General features: G+C 41.6%; 1 protein-coding gene across 1 annotated transcript in view; it reads left to right on the forward strand.

The window, feature by feature from the left end:
* The window catches only part of LOC121584380 (netrin receptor UNC5C), a 266651-nt gene that overhangs the window by 224409 nt on the left and 18101 nt on the right, over window positions 1–24141 (forward strand). The window contains exons 11-13 of the mRNA XM_045225902.1: window positions 15050–15137; window positions 17264–17432; window positions 23734–23967. Coding sequence (XP_045081837.1) covers window positions 15050–15137; window positions 17264–17432; window positions 23734–23967 — 491 coding nt within the window. The remainder of the gene's footprint in view (window positions 1–15049; window positions 15138–17263; window positions 17433–23733; window positions 23968–24141) is intronic.

Raw genomic sequence — 24141 nt, forward strand, 5'->3', positions numbered from 1 at the left:
TCAGTTAACATGACCTTTATGAATTATGAAGCCTTTATGTTTTGTTCTGAGCTAATAGCAGTCAGTTAACATGACCTTTATGAATTATGAAGCCTTTATGTTTTGTTCTGAGCTAATAGCAGTCAGTTAACATGACCTTTATGAATTATGAAGCCTTTATGTTTTGTTCTGAGCTAATAGCAGTCAGTTAACATGACCTTTATAAATTATGAAGCCTTTATGTTTTGTTCTGAGCTAATAGCAGTCAGTTAACATGACCTTTATGAATTATGAAGCCTTTGTGTGATTTCTGTTTTTTACTATTACATACATTCTTCAAAATTCACAAAAAGTGACGTTAGCTGATGAAGATTATCTCATTGAACAAAATGTATAAGATCTCCTAAGCCAGTTTTTACCAAATACCTTATTTTCGGCATTTATCACAAAACCCTACAAAAACGCCCTTCATTTTCCTCATAGGCTTTGTCCAACGAACCATGGTGGAGTCAGTGCCTATTAAAAGACGCCATTACTATTTCTCTGTATTTCAGTACTGTGTTGAATTGACAGTTTGTGTATTTCAGTACTGTGTTGAATTGACAGTTCGTTGACAGTGTTTCAGTACTGTGTTGAATTGACAGTTTGTGTATTTCAGTACTGTGTTGAATTGACAGTTCGTTGACAGTGTTTCAGTACTGTGTTGAATTGACAGTTTGTGTATTTCAGTACTGTGTTGAATTGACAGTTCGTTGACAGTGTTTCAGTACTGTGTTGAATTGACAGTTTGTGTATTTAAGTACTGTGTTGAATTGACAGTTCGTTGACAGTGTTTCAGTACTGTGTTGAATTGACAGTTTGTGTATTTCAGTACTGTGTTGAATTGACAGTTCGTTGACAGTGTTTCAGTACTGTGTTGAATTGACAGTTTGTGTATTTCAGTACTGTGTTGAATTGACAGTTTGTGTATTTCAGTACTGTGTTGAATTGACAGTTTGTGTATTTCAGTACTGTGTTGAATTGACAGTTCGTTGACAGTGTTTCAGTACTGTGTTGAATTGACAGTTTGTGTATTTCAGTACTGTGTTGAATTGACAGTTCGTTGACAGTGTTTCAGTAATGTGTTGAATTGACAGTTTGTGTATTTCAGTACTGTGTTGAATTGACAGTTTGTGTATTTCAGTACTGTGTTGAATTGACAGTTCGTTGACAGTGTTTCAGTACTGTGTTGAATTGACAGTTTGTGTGTTTCAGTACTGTGTTGAATTGACAGTTCGTTGACAGTGTTTCAGTACTGTGTTGAATTGACAGTTTGTGTGTTTCAGTACTGTGTTGAATTGACAGTTCGTTGACAGTGTTTCAGTACTGTGTTGAATTGACAGTTTGTGTATTTCAGTACTGTGTTGAATTGACAGTTCGTTGACAGTGTTTCAGTACTGTGTTGAATTGACAGTTTGTGTATTTCAGTACTGTGTTGAATTGACAGTTTGTGTATTTCAGTACTGTGTTGAATTGACAGTTCGTTGACAGTGTTTCAGTACTGTGTTGAATTGACAGTTTGTGTGTTTCAGTACTGTGTTGAATTGACAGTTCGTTGACAGTGTTTCAGTACTGTGTTGAATTGACAGTTTGTGTGTTTCAGTACTGTGTTGAATTGACAGTTCGTTGACAGTGTTTCAGTACTGTGTTGAATTGACAGTTTGTGTATTTCAGTACTGTGTTGAATTGACAGTTCGTTGACAGTGTTTCAGTACTGTGTTGAATTGACAGTTTGTGTATTTCAGTACTGTGTTGAATTGACAGTTCGTTGACAGTGTTTCAGTACTGTGTTGAATTGACAGTTTGTGTATTTCAGTACTGTGTTGAATTGACAGTTCGTTGACAGTGTTTCAGTACTGTGTTGAATTGACAGTTTGTGTATTTCAGTACTGTGTTGAATTGACAGTTCGTTGACAGTGTTTCAGTACTGTGTTGAATTGACAGTTTGTGTATTTCAGTACTGTGTTGAATTGACAGTTCGTTGACAGTGTTTCAGTACTGTGTTGAATTGACAGTTTGTGTATTTCAGTACTGTGTTGAATTGACAGTTCGTTGACAGTGTTTCAGTACTGTGTTGAATTGACAGTTTGTGTATTTCAGTACTGTGTTGAATTGACAGTTCGTTGACAGTGTTTCAGTACTGTGTTGAATTGACAGTTTGTGTATTTCAGTACTGTGTTGAATTGACAGTTTGTGTATTTCAGTACTGTGTTGAATTGACAGTTCGTTGACAGTGTTTCAGTACTGTATTGAATTGACAGTTTGTGTATTTCAGTACTGTGTTGAATTGAGAGTTCGTTGACAGTGTTTCAGTACTGTGTTGAATTGACAGTTTGTGTATTTCAGTACTGTGTTGAATTGACAGTTCGTTGACAGTGTTTCAGTACTGTGTTGAATTGACAGTTTGTGTATTTCAGTACTGTGTTGAATTGACAGTTCGTTGACAGTGTTTCAGTACTGTGTTGAATTGACAGTTTGTGTATTTCAGTACTGTGTTGAATTGACAGTTCGTTGACAGTGTTTCAGTACTGTGTTGAATTGACAGTTTGTGTATTTCAGTACTGTGTTGAATTGACAGTTCGTTGACAGTGTTTCAGTACTGTGTTGAATTGACAGTTTGTGTATTTCAGTACTGTGTTGAATTGACAGTTCGTTGACAGTGTTTCAGTACTGTGTTGAATTGACAGTTTGTGTATTTCAGTACTGTGTTGAATTGACAGTTCGTTGACAGTGTTTCAGTACTGTATTGAATTGACAGTTTGTGTATTTCAGTACTGTGTTGAATTGACAGTTCGTTGACAGTGTTTCAGTACTGTGTTGAATTGACAGTTTGTGTATTTCAGTACTGTGTTGAATTGACAGTTCGTTGACAGTGTTTCAGTACTGTGTTGAATTGACAGTTTGTGTATTTCAGTACTGTGTTGAATTGACAGTTCGTTGACAGTGTTTCAGTACTGTGTTGAATTGACAGTTTGTGTATTTCAGTACTGTGTTGAATTGACAGTTCGTTGACAGTGTTTCAGTACTGTGTTGAATTGACAGTTTGTGTATTTCAGTACTGTGTTGAATTGACAGTTCGTTGACAGTGTTTCAGTACTGTGTTGAATTGACAGTTTGTGTATTTCAGTACTGTGTTGAATTGACAGTTCGTTGACAGTGTTTCAGTACTGTATTGAATTGACAGTTTGTGTATTTCAGTACTGTGTTGAATTGACAGTTCGTTGACAGTGTTTCAGTACTGTGTTGAATTGACAGTTTGTGTATTTCAGTACTGTGTTGAATTGACAGTTCGTTGACAGTGTTTCAGTACTGTGTTGAATTGACAGTTTGTGTATTTCAGTACTGTGTTGAATTGACAGTTCGTTGACAGTGTTTCAGTACTGTATTGAATTGACAGTTTGTGTATTTCAGTACTGTGTTGAATTGACAGTTCGTTGACAGTGTTTCAGTACTGTATTGAATTGACAGTTTGTGTATTTCAGTAATGTGTTGAATTGACAGTTCGTTGACAGTGTTTCAGTACTGTATTGAATTGACAGTTTGTGTGTTTCAGTACTGTATTGAATTGGCAGGTCGTTGACAGTGTTTCAAGTAATGTATTGAATTGACAGTTCGTTGAGTGTTTCAGTACTGTATTGAGTTGACAGTTTGTTGAGTGTTTCAGTACTGTTATGATGGGTTTCTGGTATCGAGAAGTTCAGGATGCAAGAGAATATGGGACACAGATGGAGATTTGATTCAGTCATTATTTAATTCCATGACAGGCGGTACGGACGTAGCCTCTTGCCATATGAATGACTTCCATAGAAAATCTCTCAGTTTATATAATGCTCTCCGAGCTGCTTCTTGATATTATCTGCCAACCATCATTGAGTGTCACTCATCTACCACAATAGCATCCCCATGCTTGGTATTGTATGTCATCCCAGCCAGGCCATTCCATCACGTACACCTTCTAAGATTATCACAAGTGGCCCCCAATCTATCTTGGCACGCAGACCTTCTGTCCCTCACAAGTGACCTGTGTAACACATGGCGTTAAGAAATAAATTCTTAACATCATGACATCATCCAAGAAAATACATTGATACATGACACTTCCTAAGTTACATGGAGATTATAATATATTAAAATCAATATATCTCAATAAAAATAACGTCAGTCTTCTTCATCCATGTTCATTCAGAGGAACCCCAAGCTTTTCTCTGGTCACTTGGGGCGCTATCTGATCGACTGAGGTAGTCTTGTTTCCACATCTTCAATCCTGTAAACCTTAAATTCCACATTATACACTTCCAACTTAACATTCCCCATTCCTCAATCAACATTATCAATGGACTCTACACTTGAATAAGCTGATATAGATGAAGAATTAGTACTCTCCCTCCTCGCATTAACATTGACTGATACATCTCTAGCTGTAATCACTGATCCCATCCTGTATTTCTCTAATATTTCCCATAGCTTTAGTTAAATTCCCAAACCCTTCCTATTCTGATGGCAAGTATGTACAACATGTACAACATGCATCTCCCTCTATAATCGCATACATTTTCCCTTTATCTACTGTAATAGCATCCAATGCTATGCGATTATCAATTGCATAGTGTCCAATAAGTGACATTGCAGACCCAATTGCTTGAAAATCAAAGACTGTTAATAGGTACAATATTCAACTCTGTTCAACCCTGGCTCTGTTCCCCTAATATGCCTTAGGAGAGATACACAGGATAACACTGGTATCAGTCCCTGTTAAAATCAGTACAGCTTTGGACTAGTTAGGATTGAGGAATTCAACCAAAGCTCAGATCAAATGGAAATAGCATAAACATTCCTACGTCACAAATACCAAACCCCATGATAGGAACCAATTAACTTCTTGCCAAGCAACAGAGATATGTATCACTCTAAACATCCATATCAATACCTCCCAATACTTAAAATGTATATAGTGACTAATATGTGAATACGGTAACTTAATAATCAACATATTCATGATTTCAGGCACAACCCTCACCTTAACTTACATGTTTCAAACAGTAAGATTTAAAAAATGTCTACTCTAAATAAATCATATAAGTGTATCCTAAGACATTACCATAACGTATCACTGTTTTAACCATAATATATATATAAGACATTTAGCTCAATTGTACAAGCAATACCCTTCATGCTGAAAATAGTTGTACTAATGATTTACTTAAATCACTCAGTCATCTTATAAATTATAACCAAAACCAAATTACTTAACACAACCAAATTTAGAATGACAATTCTTATTGATTCACTTGGCCCTTATCAAAGTTAAAAACCCTCAACTTTTTTTCACCCATTGCAACTGTCAGAATGTACACTTCTATTAAACATACAGTATAAATATCCATAATTCTATTATGACCTTCCTCATCCTGAGAATAACTACAGATCATCATCTCAATGCATTCCTAGTACTATTAATTTAGCAGTGTATATACATCCTACCCAAATTAGCAAATTTAGATAAATCCAAATGTATAATCAACACAGCTGACCAACCCTTTCCTTCCTCGGCACTTAAATCTTCTGGCGTCTCTTCATTATCTTCCTCAGATAGCTTCATAGTTCAAAATGAATTGCCAATGACATTGTCCCAACTTCAGTGTCTCTTCCGAGTCACCACCATCTCCACACCCCATTGTGTCTTGTCCATTTGCCAACCATTATACCAACAACATGATAAATGTTGTATTTGAACAGATCTTTCTCTGTTCTCACTCAATGGTGGACTCCTGTCCCACTCCCTCGAGATAAAAACATGAGAGAAAATCCTTTGATAGCTTCGATTGGCTGTTGTAGACCGGTTGCAGGTAGAAGTGGTGCTGTACAGTCTTCAACGCCTCTGATGTTCATCTTCAGCCGGTTCAGAGGTTGTTTCTTTTTAAGGTTCACACCATTCTAGGCCAAATTATCCCTGCTATGCATCAAGACACCATCTGTATTTACCTCACCAGAAAACAGAACATAACAGTTTATTTGAGTTCACTTCTAATCCAAGAAATCCATATAAGCATTGATTATATGACAAATTATTATGTTTTACCAATTATTCTTAATACCAATTCCTAATATACTTCCCAATTTCTGTTAGGTAAACCCTCCAAATACATAGAAATAAATGGTGTGACAGTCAGGTGATTCTTGAAATGTTGGAAGATCTTGAAGTTCTTGGATGTTCTTGGAGGTCTGTCCCTCCACCGAGGGAATCAGCCAGAACACGTAGCTCATCAGTAGCATTCCCCTTGCCATCGTCTCCCATCACCTGATCCTTGTCAGCTCCAGCATCCTCAGCTCCCTCATCTCTAGGTCGTCGGTTTCCTCGTAGTACTCAGTTGCAGTGGTTTACATGACACCAGGTCGATCTCCCCTTTATCCATACATCCGTTGGTGTAGACTGGGTGACGATGTATGGTCCTTTTAGATCTGACCCTTCTTCTTCGCTCTGTGGAGTGTGTCCTTCTGGCAGCATACCAATAGGGAAGTTGAGAATCCCTGCTGCAAAGACACACAGACATAGACACAAAAGAAAACAATGCTCCGCAGTGGCGGTGCCATCTTCCTCCTCTGAGTTTGAACACTCCTACACCGGGACACATAGATGCAGGTATCTCTCTCTGCTACTTTCCCCTCCATAGAGGTAGCCAGCAACACCTAGTACTGACCTCCCCACCTGGGTTTTGTCCATCTCTTACTTCTTTAATCCTTTACCGCCAGTCTCCCAGGTGCATACAATGCCCAGATTCTCCTGTTAGGTTGGGCAGAGAAGTCTCAACAACATTGCTAGGTGCGATACCGTATGCTACTATACCCGGTCTTCTTATCACTCAGGAGAAGCCTTGATATTAGGAAGTGCCCATTCTTGCAGCTTGCTATAGGTCACCAGTTTCATAGACATGCCTCCTCTACATCCTTCCTTATACCACAAATACACTTACACCTAAATAATTTTATCTAACCCATAACACATGAATTACTACTGCTCATATTCTTAATACAATTTGCATATTTACCAAAAAACCTAATTCGAGCATTACTTCCCCCCTTTTGGACACATGACTCACTTCGTGATTCATGCGTTCAAAAACAAAACAACAATATTGCCTGTTAAACCAAAATAATAAATGAAATTAAAATGACAACATTTGATAATACAATAACTTAATTGTATCCCATTAAGTAATTCAAGTAATATCAACATTTGACTAGCGCCAGGTGTTCCTCATTCAGGACTAGCTCTCTCACTCTTACCTTATTATGGTCCAAATCATATATATGATTATTGCCAAATTATAAACTTCTTCATAATTATCGGTATAATAAATTACCTTAAATTCCTCAGCCCATGCCTCTTTGCTTTCTAGTATGGGTGATCAATTCACACTAGAAAGTCAGGACTGAGTTCAGAGGTCATTCAAACCCTTCAAAGAAGTGTTCCATTCTATAGTATAAACTACATTATAAACAAGTCATTTAGCAGATGCTCTTATCCAGAGTGACTTACAGTTAGTGAGTGCATACATTTTGCATACTGGCCCCCCTTGGGAAACGAACCTACAACATTCTCTACCAACTGAGCTACACGGGGCTACAACTAATCATTAACAACAGTTAAAACATTTAATAAATGTTTTGTATCCCAAGTGTACAGTAAGTTCTCATTAAGTCCTCATTACGTTCTTAAAATAAATCACGTGTTTACCCAAAACTCACACATAAAACAAAATTTCAGAAAGTTCCCTGTGTGTGTTCCTTTAAGACGTACCATCTTTGACCCGTTAAAACACCCTAAAATAAAAATAAAAAGCCTATATAACCGTTATAATAGGTTAGTTGTGTGTGGTTATTTGAAAAACCACATTGGAAAACATAAAGCAAAAATAGCCAGGCCTTATTTAATTTGGTAGCTCCCTCTTATGACCTTATTATAAGACTGCCAAATTTTACTAACTGCTCCCCCTAGCCCACAGACCAATGAGAGATAAGGAAATCCCCATTTTCCTGGAAGAGAAAGTATACATTTCGTTAACATTCAATTATAATCAGCAATCCAAAAATATTAATTTCACACAAGACATGATGCAGATATACCCTGTCCTACCTCACATCAATAATTGTTTGTTTCAATCTAATTCCACATAACTACTCCAGAAGATTACATAAAATCTCTCAAAGGATTAAAATTCACTGAAGGTTCTTTTGAGTTTACAATTAGTATTTTTAATGAATACTCTTTATACCTCATTCCTTTTAAGTCTCACAATGATTATCACCTCCAACATCAGCTTCATTTTATCCCATATCAAATCATCATGGTATCGCTACTGGATGACGTACCCCTTAGATTGTTCCTGTCACCCCTCTAAACGTAATATTTGAGACATTCACAAATATAATCACTTACTACGCGTAAAGAATCAATGATATTCCAAGCGTCTATTAAAAAGTTGTTTGATACGTAATCTCCTACGTCTTCCTTAACATACCACGTTTCATTGAGTTGACTACACCTTCTAATATAAACCTAGAACCCCTTTTTGGTAATGCAATCATCTCCACTTGTTGCATTGATGTTTTAAAATAAAAAACTATTGTTTAATAACTTCAGTTTACTGCTCCATCATCCTAATAGTAAAAACTCCCTCCCGTTGTTCAACGTACCAGAAACAGATTATTGTTTTTATAATTAATTAACCGTCTACATAACTCACTGGTGTTTAAACAAACTATAGAATTTAATAATTACAAATTGTCAAAGAACGTTTCCTATTCACTTATTTGGACATCTGCTCCACATTACCCTCTTCGTCCTTTATAGGGGAGTCCTTTATAGCCCAGCGAGCACGACTCTCTTTCACCCGTTTACTAAATCATGGCATTAGTAAATTATATCCACAAGCCACTACTACCTAATAACATATTTTCATTGACCTTACTAGAAAGAATGATTATAATACCAGTCTACTCAAACAATCCAATGCAACATGTCTCATCTCCCAATTAACCTACTTTCCTTTTAACACAGAAAACCCTCTACAATCTCTATTATCCTCTACCTCTGTCTTTCCATCTAACGTTACTTTATCAGGTGACCAATTATTGTTAAGTTATAGTCAAAACACATAAAACCTCTATTCACAGAGATGCCACTTTAATTACTATGTTATCCTATCCGCCATGGTTTGGTAAGACAATCTCTTTCGGATAATCTTATCAATTCAACCAGTGATTCATGTCAACAGCATCAATGTAACAGTTTTGCTTCCTTCCCTACATGGGCTTGAACCAGGGACCCTCTGCACACATTAACAACAGTCACCCTCGAAGCACCACTACTCGTCATTCAACAAAAGGCACGACCTTGCAGAGCAAGTCAAACAACGACTTCAAGGTCGCAGAGCAAGTTATGTCACCAATCTAAACGCATATATTGAATTTATATCCATATTATCAATATCCAATTTATTGATAGACATTACGCCACCATTCTCAATCGTTTAATCTAGCAAACCCTTAGGCAATGCAAAAAAATTACCTCAATCGTCTCGCTATTCCTGTTAAATAATGGTCATTCAATTTGAACCAAGCACGCAGATAGATCTTTCATTCTACATCACCAAAAATAAATACTTTGCATCTGTCTAAGCAACTCATACCAACAGTAGAATTACACTCAGAAACCCAGATTTTACTCTATGCCATTGAAATGACTAAGAAATCCCACAAATAGCCCAATTACACTGGCTTATCTCCTCACCATCCGATACAAAACGAAATTCCTTCACTACATCACCTTACCTCCGCAATGATAATTAGTTTAATAGAAAATTGGCTTTGTACTATGTTATAAGTTACGTCTTTAAATTCCAGTCCTTATGGGCAGTTCATTTCTTAACCCTTATCTCTATCAAATGATCCATCACCGGAACAAACTCAGAAAACCTTTATTTATTATTTCCCACCCCTGACGTACGTCTACGTTTGGGTGAGCAAGTTAATACATACGTATTACTCTTAATTACCTCTCTAGTAATCGATTACCCACATAAACTTCATCATATTTTTCACATCTTCACATACTCCATATAGAACTTTAGAAACACCTAGGTACTCGCATTAAACAATCCCTTCGTGTTTTGTTTAACGATCCTCACTCAACACAAATCAATTTCTTCAAACGTACTCCCAGCGGAACCAAAAAATAAAAAAAACAGACTGTAGTTTCCAAGACACTGACCTTCCTGTCATTGGACCCTCACCGGTTCTCTAACCTTCAGGAAACCCCGTCAAAGTCAAGCCTCTCATTAAAACATATACTTTTCCAATACACTCTTAACATAACCCACGTTCTCCATACCACTCCTTGATATCATATGATGGGCATTGATGTATGGAACCACAATATAATGTTATATCAAAGCTTATTATCCAAACTTATATCAACCTATCATACACATTCATATAATTTATTATGCACCCTTTCAGATTAAAATTACTTTCTGCTCTTTGTTCATAAAATAGCCTATGTTGTTCCATATACCTCGATGCCATCTGGTTAACAAAAATGTTTGCATCGAGTTTACTTAAGGTCTCTTCCCATCAACGCCATAGTAGTTGTAGCGTTTACTATAAATGAATGTTGATAATCAATTTGTAATGGGAGACATATATGATCAATTTGCGTAGTTCCACTAATTCCGATAGACTGGACTTTCTGATTACTTAAAGGACACTTTTGTCATTTAGCAGACGCTCTTATCCAGAGCGACTTACAGTTAGTGAGTGCCCACACTTTCATACTGGCCCCCCGTGGGAAACGAACCCACAACCCTGGCGTTGCAAGCACCGTGCTCTACCAACTGAGCTATAGGGGACCTTCAATCTTGTTGCCTTTAAAAATGGAATTATTTCACCAGATACACATAAACTTAACTGTGGTGTTTCTAATGGGCTATCCGAAATATGCAATTGCGGTGCATTGATCATGTATTTAACCTCCTCCCTGCCTATCGGTGTTGTATGTCATTATCCCCATAATAGATTACCCGGCTTCTCCTCTCTAGGTTTATTCTGGGAATTAGGGTGCGGTTGGGCAGGAGTCCAATTTCCCTCTCTCTATCTCCCTCGATTATTATCGTTCCCCTGCTTCAATGAAAAATTCCAGAATTGTATTTGCTAATCTATTGTTTAAATCTGCATTTTGGTTTTGTTTGATTATTGTAAATATAATTTTCATAAAGTAGATTAAGTTGCTCCATTGCCAAATTACGTAATGTCCTAACTAATTTTTCCTCCTTCCTAATTATATTTACCGGCCATTGTGCACTCATTAAATCCCATGCTTTATACACCTCTTTCATATAATCTAGATCCCATTTCGGGTTGCTTATGGCTGTATTATCATTTATATACTTTCACGCTACTTGTAATTTATACCTTTTAAAACTACCACCTTGAGGATAGTCATTATCTGTCCATGCTGATAAATCACTAAGATATAATTCCACATAGAAAAATCCTAATTTAATTAACATCCATTCGCACATTGTCTGATTTTCACTACTTTTAAAAGAGACTTGTTTTAAATGCGGATTTGTCTGTAATAATTTAGTCATTTCCTTTCTCTCTTCGAGGTAAATTAAGCTCTGATTTACTCTTAATGGTGACTGTTTTTCCAGATATCGGTCTACTAAGCTGGCCATCCATTACTTCTATTAGTTCATGCAATATTAGTAATCAAATACTTGAATCAAATCCCCAACTTGATCTTTATTAAAATGTTGTTTGCCTATTTTGTCATTGGTGCCATGATTCAACATGATCGCTCTGAGCATTTCACAAATAAGTTATTCTCTCCTTACGAAGGTATATACAACACATCATAGATTTCATGATGATACAACACATCAGAGATCCTATTTGATAATGATACAACACATCAAAGATCCTATTTTATGATGATACAACACATCAAATATCCTATTTTATGATGATACAACACATCAGAGGTCCTTAATCTATCTCTTTACGTCCTACACCCACTCCTTTATTCTCTTTAGTCTTTGTACTCATTACTCTTAACACATCCTGATTTGAATCATTTCATTGTCTAATTTGATCATTCTCCTTACATCTATTTACGTACTCGAATACAACTAATCTGTTCCCCTAAAAAAATATTTGTATTTTAAATGTTTGTTACAGCTCAGCTTTACCACAGATAATCAGAATTTGACATAACAAAAATAAAAAAGGAAAGTCTGCTTACCTGTTAGTTCGGCTGTAAACTGCATCCTGTTCGTTCAGACGCCAATCTGTTATGATGAGTTTCTGGTATCGAGAAGTTCAGGATGCAAGAGAATATGGGACACAGATGGAGATTTGATTCAGTCATTATTTAATGGTTACAATAATGGATTCAATGACAGGCGGTACGGACGTAGCCTCTTGCCATATGAATGACTTCCATAGAAAATCTCAGTTTATATAATGCTCTCCGAGCTGCTTCTTGATATTATCTGCCAACCATCATTGAGTGTCACTCATCTACCACAATAGCATCCCCATGCTTTATATTGTATGTCATCCCAGCCAGGCCATTCCATCACGTACACCTTCTAAGATTATCAAAAGTGGCCCCCAATCTATTTTGGCACGCAGACCTTCTGTCCCTCACCAGTGACCTCTATAACACATGGCGTGTCCTTGTCCTCTCTCCTACATGCAGCTTAGGAGTTTACAAACATGAACAATCTTGTATCAAAAAGTCATTACAACAAGTACTGTGTTGAATTGACAGTTCGTTGACAGTGCTTCAGTGCTGTATTGAATTGACGGTGTTTCAGTACTGTATTGAATTGACAGCGTGTTGACAGAGTTTTCAGGCTGGTGATATCGTTAGGAGGCTGCATAACCGACCTACCTCCCCTTTGGCACCTGTATGCTATTCTCTGCTCTCATCATCTGCAGACAGCAAGGGCCTATGGCACCACCATTCATTCTCAATGCAATGAACAAAAACTGGCAGGGAGGAATTCCTCCCCATCCCGAGGTGATGAATGGAAGAGCTAATTCAAAGGGAGTGACGTGTTTGTCAGCAGATGGAGAACACGGCAACCTGCTTAATGAATGACGTGAAAGCCGATAGCTGGCTGGAGACGTGTCAAGCTAATCAGCCGCTGTTTCGGAAGCACATTGAGAGGTTACTGTAGCTGACTGAGGTGTAGCAGTTGCCGTTGCTGCGTCAGCTCACTGTACCGTAGTAGACTCATTCACAGAGCCGACTATATTGGATGTTATTGATAGTCTGTACTGATCACTTTACTGTAATAGTGTTTCCTGGTCCTGGTCCTGGTCCTGGTCCCGGTCCTGGTCCTGGTCCTGGTCCCGGTCCTGGTCCTGGTCCCGGTCCTGGTCCTGGTCCCGGTCCCGGGCCTGGTCCCGGTCCTGGTCCCGGTCCTGGGGACCCAAAGGGGAGCACATTTTAGTTATTGTCCTCGCACTAACACACGTACTGCGGCAGATCCCGGCTCATGCCTAATGCATGGATGAAACCGTGCACACACATAGGATGCATCCCAAATGGCACCCCATTCCCTTTGTAGTGCACTAATTTTGACCAGAGCCCACGGGGTGTCCGATAGGGCCCTGGTCAAAAGTAGTGTACTATAAAGGGAATGGGGTGCCATTTGGGATTCAGACATACATGACTGTGGATCCTCGGGGAGCTGAAATACAGTCCACTTAAGGAGGGTGCCTAGAGAATGCAGCGCTTGGTCCATTACAGTATTGGCTCCGATTAGGGCCAAGTCAATGGGGTTGTGGCTTGGAGTTGATTACACACAATGAATGTGATGATTCAATCCGGTTTGTCCCTTTAGTGTTGTGTTTTAGTTAGTTTTCATCATGTTGTAATGGTACAGGGTAAGTGATAGGCAGTTTGAGAGCTGCTCCCTAGACCTCCCCTGGGGACAGAGAAGAGAGAACACTCATTGCGTTACAATGGATGTCCAGTAACGGGCGTAGACAATTGTTCTCAAGTACTTTCCTTGAGGTTGCTCTGCCTGTGTTGTAACCCTGTAGCTAGGCTAATTACTACAGTAATAACATTGTTGTGACATAGTATTTCAGTTCTTGCTCCTAGTAATTAAGTTTGGGCAGTACTTGTTTTAAACACAAGTGGAATTAATATCTTAAATAAGTCCCTTTTTTAAATAAAAACAATTAAATTAAACTGTTTTTATATGCAGTTAAAACACTTACTAATGAGCTATGTAACAACATGTTGTTTATGTTACATTGTGGTGTAAGTACAGCGTTACTACACAGGTTACATCTTAATGTAAAGTGTTACCTAAAAATATATACAGTCATACGTCAACATAAGAGCCTTTAATTGAACCTCTGTTCCCCTGTGCAGCTCTGTCAACACATGCTACAGCCTAGTGTCCTTTCCTCTTGGTTTGAATGAGTCCAAATCAGACACAGGCTAAAAGCCTGATAAGTGGCTACTGAGACCAAGAGGATGAACAGTCACATAGGAAAGGGCATGTGTCCAAATGAGTCCAAATCACAGACACAGGCTAAAAGCCTGATAAGTGGCTACTGGGACCAAGAGGAGGCCTGTTTTGTTGGCCACTTGAGATATTTAATAAGGGGGTGTGGGTATATAGTTGATGTGTGCCTCTCATCCAGCCCAGTGTGTTCTCAGGAGTCCAGCCTGCGGTGTGGTCTTAATGATCTGACTTGTGATTTCTCCTTCTCCTTCTCTCATCCTCTCCTCTCTAATTCTCTCCCTCCCTCCCTCCCTCCTCTCTTTCTCTCTCTCCGCTCTCTCTGCCTCCCTCCCTCCCTCCTGCTCTCTCCCTCCCTCCCTCCCTCCCCCCCTCCCTCCCTCCCTCCCTCCCTCCCTCCCTCCTGCTCTCTCCCTCCCTCCCTCCCTCCCTCCTGCTCTCTCCCTCCTGCTCTCTCCCTCCCTCTTCCTTCCTCCCTCCTGCAGGTGTGAGCTTGCTGGTGCCAGCGGGGGCTGTTCCCCAGGGCCGTGTGTATGAGATGTACGTGACGGTGCACAGGAAGGACAGCATGAGGTGAGTTCCATTAGCACAGCACCAGGGGCTGGAGCCCCCTTCCTTCCTGTCAGCCTGATCTGTCAGCCTGTTCTGTCAGCCTTCATGTTCTGTCACCCTGTTCTGTCAGCCTTCATGTTCTGTCACCCTGTTCTGTCAGCCTTCCTGTTCTGTCAGCCTGGTCTGTCTGCCTGCCTGCCGGGTCTGTCAGCCTTCCTGATCTGTCAGCCTGGTCTGTCAGCCTTCCTGTTCTGTCAGCCTGGTCTGTCAGCCTGTTTTGTCATCCTGTTCTGTCTGTTCTGCCTTCCTCCCTGTCTGTTCTGCCTTCCTCCCTGTCTGTTCTGTCAGCCTGCCTGCCTCCCTGTCTGTTCTGCCTCCCTCCCTGTCTGTTCTGTCTGCCTGCCTTCCTTCCTGTCTGTTCTGTCAGCCTGCCTCCCTCCCTCCCCTGTCCCAGCCTGCCTCCCTGCCTGTCCTTGTGTGCTACTCTCCTGTCTTCAACCAATAAGCAGCTCAATACCAGCTAAACCCCTGTATTCTTACCCACCGCCACTGAAACCACTCCCAGTATCACCCAGATAAGACAGGTTTTCAGTGTTCAGTACCGACCAGATTTGAGACCTTTAAATTACACGTTTTCCTCATCAATCTACACCCAATACCCCATAATGACAAAGAGAAAACAGGTTTGTAGAAATTTTAGCAAATTAATAAAAAATAAAGAACAGATACCTTATTTACATAAGTATTCAGACCCTTTGCTATGAGACTCAAAATGGAGCTTAGGTACATCCTGTTTCCATTGATCATCTTAGAGATGTTTCTACAACTTGATTGGAGTCCACCTGTGGTACATGTAATTGATTGGACATGATTTGGAAAACACACCTGTCTATATAAGGTCCCACAGTTGACCGTGCATGTCTGAGTAAAAACCAAGCCATGAGGTCGAAGGAATTGTCCGTAGAGCTCCGAGACAGGATTGTATCGAAGCACAGATCTGGGGAAGGGTACCAAAACATTTCTGCAGCATTGAAGGTCCCCAAGAACACAGTGGCCTCCATTCTTAAATGGAAGAAATTTGGAACCACCAAGACTCTTCCTAGAGCTGGCCGCACAGCCAAACCGAGCAATCGGGGGTGAAGGGCCTTGGTCAGGGAGGTGACCAAGAACCCGATGGTCACTCTGACAGAGCTCCAGAGTTCCTCTGTGGAGATGGGAGAACCTTCCAGAAGGACAGCCATCTCTGCAGCACTCCACCAATCAGGCCTTTATGGTAGTGGCCAGACAGAAGCCACTCCTCAGTAAAAGGCACATGACAGCCCGCTTGTAGTTTACCAAAGGCACCTAAAGGACGCTGTCCATGAGAAACAAGATTCTCTGGTCTGGTGAAACCAAGATTCTATTATTTGGACTGAATGCCAAGCGCCACGTCTGGAGGAACGGAGCAAAGTACAGAGATCCTTGATGAAAACCTGCTCCAGAGCGCTCAGGACCTCAGACTGGGTTGAAGGTCCACCTTCCAACAGAACAACGACCCTAAGCACACAGCCAAGACAACGCAGGAGTGGCTTCGGGACAAGTATCTGAATGTCCTTGAGTGGCCCAACCAGAGCCCGGACTTGAACCCGGTCGAACATCTCTGGAGAGACCTGAAAATAGCTGTGCAGCGACGCTACCCATCCAACCTGACAGAGCTTGAGAGGATCTGCAGAGAAGAATGGGAGAAACTCCCCAAATACAGGTGTACCAAGCTTGTAGCGTCATACCCAAGAAGACTCGAGGCTGTAATCGCTGCAAAATGTGCTTCAACAAAGTACTGAGTAAAGGGTCTGAATAGTTATGTAAATGTGATATTTCAGTTAGATTTTTGATTTTGCTTTGTCATTATTGGGTATTGTGTATAGATTGATGAGGGGGGAAAAAAACGATTTAATCCATTTTAGAATAAGTCTGTAACGTAACAAAATTTGGAAAAAGTCAAGGGGTCTGAATACTTTCCCGAATGCACTGTAATTCGGTAACCAAAGGAAATTCACACATTCACAAACATCAGTTGAGGTTGTGTAAAAAAAAAAGTTTACTACAGTGACAATACTCAGACATTTTGCCCTGAAGGGAGCGTTTTAAAATCTCTCTCATCTTTCTAGGCCCCCGGTAGAGGATGTTCAGACAGTGTTGAGCCCCGTGGTGAGCTGTGGCCCCCCAGGGGCCCTCCTGACCCGCCCAGTCATCCTCACCATCCATCACTGTGCCGAGGCCGACGGAGACGACTGGCAGATCCAGTTGAAGAACCAGCTGAATCAGGGCCAATGGGAGGTGAGAATGCTAGCTGTAGGGGGTCAGGCTGATTTATAAGACACACGTAATGTTCCCGTGCTCAGACATTGCTGACGCATGCCAGGTTTTACAACACGTATCAGCTAACCACATCATGTCATAGCAATCTGGTGCCCGACAGCAGTTGTTGACGGGGCACGCGACCATTGGTTGATGCATGCGACGTCAGAGCGGGGGGAACACGACCTATAGCTGACAGGGCGGGACTAGTCATTGAAGAATACAACTGGAATATTCATGCTTGCAAAAGCCTGAAAAAAAGTAAAATATGATGGGATTTGTCATGAAGCTTCGTCAGGTTACATATACCATACATGTGTATACTGTACCTGCTGTTGGAAGTCATAGTGTTGAATTGTATACAGAAGATATTGTCTGGGGGAACAAACATGTCTCCTGGGCAGGAGGAACTCCAGAGGTCCTTCATGCCAATAGCGACATAAAGACAGGCTGCGTCCCAAATAGCACCCTCTTCCGTACAGGCTCTGGTCAAAAGTAGTGGACTATATAGGGAATAGGGTACCATTTTGGAAGTAACCACATGCTTGTAGAATGGGAGGGGAGAAGTGTAGTAGAAGCTTGACTCTCAGACTGGGCCATGCTTGGCAGGGGGATAAGACAGACTGGGCCATGCTTGGCAGGGGGATAAGACAGACTGGGCCATGCTTGGCAGGGGGATAAGACAGAGGGCCATGCTTGGCAGGGGGATAAGACAGACTGGGCCATGCTTGGCAGGGGGATAAGACAGACTGGGCCATGCTTGGCAGGGGGATAAGACAGACTGGGCCATGCTTGGCAGGGGGATAAGACAGACTGGGCCATGCTTGGCAGGGGGAGAGGACAGACTGGGCCATGCTTGGCAGGGGGATAAGACAGACTGGGCCATGCTTGGCAGGGGGATAGGACAGACTGGGCCATGCTTGGCAGGGGGAGAGGACAGACTGGGCCATGCTTGGCAGGGGGAGAGGACAGACTGGGCCATGCTTGGCAGGGGGATAAGACAGACTGGGCCATGCTTGGCAGGGGGAGAGGACAAACTGGGCCATGCTTGGCAGGGGGAGAGGACAGACTGGGCCATGCTTGGCAGGGGGAGAGGACAGACTGGGCCATGCTTGGCAGGGCTCAGTAAACACAGCACCCAAACTCAATTAGACCAACAGGATGGTTGAAAAGCTGTTAGCACAAGGAATTTGCTCCAGTTCCATCCCTCATTTCCATCCCTCATTTCCATCCCTCATTTCCATCCCTCCCTCCCGCCGTTCCCTCCCTCCCGCCGTTCCCTCCCTCCCGCCGTTCCCTCCCTCCCGCCGTTCCCTCCCTCCCGCCGTTCCCTCCCTCCTTTCTCTACCTCTCTCTGTTCCATCCCTCCTTCCGTTCCATCCCTCCCTCCCTCCTTTCTCTCCTTCCCTCCCTCTCTCACAGCGTGAGCAGACTACCTCTGAGGAGTCGATGGTGTGTGTGTGTGATAGGGGCCCACCCCTGGTCCTGTATCGGTGGTGTGTTGGTACTGTTTGTGATAAGACTGTCTGCAGGCGTCACTGTGGGAACAAGGCCCCTATGTTGTTATCGCACAGAAACACAATGTCTGCCCACAATTATGCATGCAGTGTGTGTAGGTGGGTGCTTAGGTTTATTGAGCCACAGATCAGAATGCAATCCATGGAGTTGGACACAGCCGTGGAGTTGGACACAGCCGTAGAGTTGGACACAGCCTGTCAGCTGTATTATGGGGAAAATTACAGCTGTGGTTAGAAGCAATAACTGATTCACACAATATTGGTTTTCTACAACCTCATATTGATACGGCTCATCAAAAGGCACATAACTCCAGATGAGGTGTGATTTGGAGCTCAATAGTCATTTCAGAAAAAGGCCCTGTGTTGATCTATAATAATGTGTCCTCTTCCCTACCAGACCAGACTATATATATATATCATCCTTCAGAAGGTGACAGGGGGGTGGTGGCGCAACAACGCAGATGAAAAAAGATAACTTAAGGGCTTGATTAAATCCGTATCGCAGAAGATCTGCGTTATAGCTCAATTGAAATGTAAAGGTAATTTCCAATTGAGCCGACATATGCAGCGTTTACTGTGAATGCAGTCTCCACTAACGCGGCAACATTGCCTTTAGATTTCAATCGTGCTATACCGCAGATCTTCCACAGTACTGATTGAATCGAGGCCCAAGACATGCAACAGATATATACAAGTCATCTTGATGTATAAGTAGCCTTCTCTGAGCCTGAACGGCGCATAGGACAGGAGCCTATCTCCTGTTTCTGTAGTGAGGCAGCTGGATGTACCAGTACACCTCCTGGACAGGACGCTAGTCTATGTCCTGTTTCTGTAGTGAGGCAGCTTGATGTACCAGAAAACCTCCTGGACAGGACGCTAGTCTATGTCCTGTTTCAGTACCACTAGAATTCTGAAGACATTAGAATACATACAGTTGAAGTCGGAAGTTTACTTACACTTAAAACTTGTTTTTCAACCACTCCACACATTTCTTGTTAACAAACTATAGTTTTGGCAAGTTGGTTAGGACATCTACTTTGTGCATTACACAAGTAATTTTTCCAACAATTGTTTACAGACAGATTATTTAATTTATAATTCACTGTATTACAATTCCAGTGGGTCAGAAGTTTACATACACTAAGTTGACTGTGCCTTTAAACAGCTTGGAAAATTCCAGAAAATGATGCCATGGCTTTAGAAGCTTCTGATAGGCTAATTTACATCATTTGAGTCAATTGGAGGTGTACCTGTGGATGTATTTTAAGGACCACCTTCAAACTCAGTGCCTCTTTGCTTGACATCATGTGAAAATCAAAACAAATCAGTCAAGACCTCAGAAAAAAAATTGTAGACCTCCACAAGTCTGGTTCATCCTTGGGAGCAATTTCCAAACGCCTGAAGGTACCACGTTCATCTGTACAAACAATAGTACACAAATATAAACACCATGGGACCACGCAGCCGTCATACCGCTCAGGAAGGAGACGTGTTCTGTCTCCTAGAGATGAACGTACTTTGGTGCGAAAAGTGCAAATCAATCCCAGAACATCAGCAAAGGACCTTGTGAAGATGCTGGAGGAAACAGGTACAAAAGTATCTATATCCACAGTAAAACAAGTAATATATCGACATAACCTGAAAGGCCGCTCAGCAAGGAAGAAGCCACTTCTCCAAAACCGGCATAAAAAAGCCAGACTACGGTTTGCAACTGCACATGGGGACAAAGATCGTACTTTTTGGAGAAATGTCCTCTGGTCTGATGAAACAAAAATAGAACTGTTTGGCCATAATGACCATCGTTATGTTTGGAGGAAAAAGGGGGTGACTTGCAAGCCGAAGAACACCATCCCAACCGTGAAGCACGGGGGTGGCAGCGTCATGCTGTGGGGGTGCTTTGCTGCAGGAGGGACTGGTGCACTTCACAAAATAGATGGCATCATGAGGAAGGGAAAATTATGTGGGTATATTGAAGCAACATCTGAAGACATCAGTCAGGAAGTTAAAGCTTGGTCGCAAATGGGTCTTCCAAATGGACAATGACCCCAAGCATACTTCCAAAGTTGTGGCAAAATGGCTTAAGGACAACAAAGTCAAGGTATTGGAGTGGCCATCACAAAGCCCTGACCTCAATCCTATAGAACATTTGTGTGCAGAACTGAAAAAGCGTATGCGAGCAAGGAGGCCTACAAACCTGACTCAGTTACATCATCTCTGTCAGGAGGAATGGGCCAAAATTCACCCAACTTATTGTGGGAAGCTTGTGGAAGGCTACCCAAAACGTTTGACCCAAGTTAAACAATTTAAAGGCAATGCTACCAAATACTAATTGAGTGTATGTAAACTTCTGACCCACTGGGAATGTGATGAAAGAAATAAAAGCTGAAATAAAGCATTCTCTCTACTATTATTCAGACATTGCACATTCTTAAAACAAAGTGGTGAACCTAACTGACCTAAGACAGGGAATTTTTACTAGGATTAAATGTCAGGAATTGTGAAAAACTGAGTTTAAATGTATTTGGCTAAGGTGTATATAAACTTCTGACTTCCTGCAGTCGTGGTCAAAAGTTTTGAGAATTACATAACAATTAATTTTCACGAAGTCTGCTGCCTCAGTTTTTATGATGGCAATTTGCATATACTCCAGAATGTTATGAAGAGTGATCAGATGAATTGCAATTAATTGCAAAGTCCCTCTTTGCCATGAAAATAAACTTAATCCCCAAAAAACATTTCCACTGCATTTCAGCCCTGCCACAAAAGGATCAGCTGACATTATGTCAGTGATTCTTTCGTTAACACAGGTGAGAGTGTTGACGAGGACAAGGCTGGAGATCACTCTGTCATGCTGATTGAGATAGAATAACAGACTGGAAGCTTTAAAAGGAGGGTGGTGCTTGAAATCATTGTTCTTCCTCTGTTAACCATGGTTACCTGCAAGGAAACACGTGCCGTCATCATTGCTTTGCACAAAAAGGGCTTCACAGGCAAGGATATTGCTGCTAGTAAGATTGCACCTAAATCAACCATTTATCAGATCATCAAGAACTTCAAGGAGAGAGGTTCAATTGTTGTGAAGAAGGCTTCAGGGCGCCCAAGAAAGTCCAGCAAGCACCAGGACCTTCTCCTGAAGTTGATTCAGCTGCGGGATCGGGGCACCACCAGTGCAGAGCTTGCTCAGGAATGGCAGCAGGCAGATGTGAGTGCATCTGCACGCACAGTGAGGCGAAGACTTTTGGAGGATGGCCTGGTGTCAAGAAGGGCAGCAAAGAAGCCACTTCTCTCCAGGAAAAACATCAGGGACAGACTGATATTCTGAAAAAGGTACAGAGATTGGACTGCTGAGGACTGGGGTAAAGTCATTTTCTCTGATGAATCCCCTTTCCGATTTGGTTGGGGCATCCGGAAAAAAGCTTGTCCGGAGAAGACAAGGTGAGCGCTACCATCAGTCCTGTGTCATGCCAATACTAAAGCATCCCGAGACCATTCATGTGTGGGGTTGCTTCTCAGCCAAGGGAGTGGGCTCACTCACAATTTTGCCTAAGAACACAGCCATGAATAAAGAATGGTACCAACACATCCTCCGAGAGCAACTTCTCCCAACCATCCAAGAACAGTTTGGTGACGAACAATGCCTTTTCCAGCATGGTGGAGCACCTTGCCATAAGGCAAAAGTGATAACTAAGTGGCTCGGGGAATAAAACATTGACATTTTGGGTCCATGGCCAGGAAACTCCCCATACCTTAATCGCATTGAGAACTTGTGGTCAATCCTCAAGAGGCGGGTGGACAAACAAAAACCCACAGATTCTGACAAACTCCAAGCATTGATTATGCAAGAATGGGCTGCCATCAGTCAGGATGTGGCCCAGAAGTTAATTGACAGCATGCCAGGGCGGATTGCAGAGGTCTTGAAAAAGAAGGGTCAGCACTGCAAATATTGACTCTTTGCATAAACTTAATGTAATTGTCAATAAAAGCCTTTGACACTTATGGAATGCTTGTAATTATACCTCAGTATACCATAGTAACATCTGACAAAAATATCTAAAAACACTGAAGCAGCAAACTTTGTGAAGACCAATACTTTCATTCTCAAAACTTTTGACCACGACTGTACATATCCATGCTTTCAACCCATTGGTTAATTGTAGGCTAAATGGAAGTAAACAGTCATCCAGCCTTCAATACAATGCTGTACCCACCCACATTGCCTTGCTATTCTCTCATTACATGGCTAGTGCTGTCTCTGAGGTCCTATTAAATAGGCTAATGACCAGCTTTAATGCTGCTATTATACTGTTTAACAGCCAAGCTTACTGCAAAGGCTTTTAAAATGTTGTTGTTTTTCTCCCCTCATAATAACAGGAAAATGAATGCTAGTGTGTGTCTGGTGTACTGTAGTCATCGGGATGAGGATAATAGAAGGTAGAGTAGCACAGTAAACCAGGGTTCTGGAACAAGGAAGAGGAGACTTAAAGGAGAGGTTAGACTTAGAGGAGAGGTTAGACTTAGAGGAGAGGTTAGACTTAGAGGAGAGGTTAGACTTAGAGGAGAGGTTAGACTTAGAGGAGAGGTTAGACTTAGAGGAGCGGTTAGACTTAGAGGAGAGGTTAGACTTAGAGGAGAGGTTAGACTTGGGCAGTGTATGCTGTTTGAGCACACACACACACACCATGCCATATGGACAAGGGGTCTCTATCAGGGGAATGCACTATGCTCAGTCTCTCATCATACAATAACTAACTCCTCCTCTTCAGGACGTGGTAGTGGTCGGGGAGGAGAACTTCACCACACCCTGCTACATCCAGTTGGATGAGGAGGCGTGTCACCTACTGACAGAGACCCTGGGGACCTACTGCCTGGTGGGCCAGTCTGTCAGCAAGGCTGCCGCCAAGCGCCTCAAACTGGCCATCTTCGGCCCCGTGTCCAGCACCACCCTGGAGTACCACATTAGAGTCTACTGTCTGGACGACACCCAGGACGCACTCAAGGTAATGGGGGTATGAAACACTGGGGAGGAATTAAGACAGCCCTAGACACTGACTCCTTGGGTCTCCTTGGGAATGCTAATATGGACGCCGTACACATCGCACATATTTTACTTTTTTATTTTTTACATTTTAGTCATTTTAGCAGACGCTCTTATCCAGAGCGACTTACAGTTA

This window comes from Coregonus clupeaformis, chromosome 16 (genome assembly GCF_020615455.1).
Source record: "Coregonus clupeaformis isolate EN_2021a chromosome 16, ASM2061545v1, whole genome shotgun sequence".
In the NCBI taxonomy this organism is placed as follows: domain Eukaryota; kingdom Metazoa; phylum Chordata; class Actinopteri; order Salmoniformes; family Salmonidae; genus Coregonus; species Coregonus clupeaformis.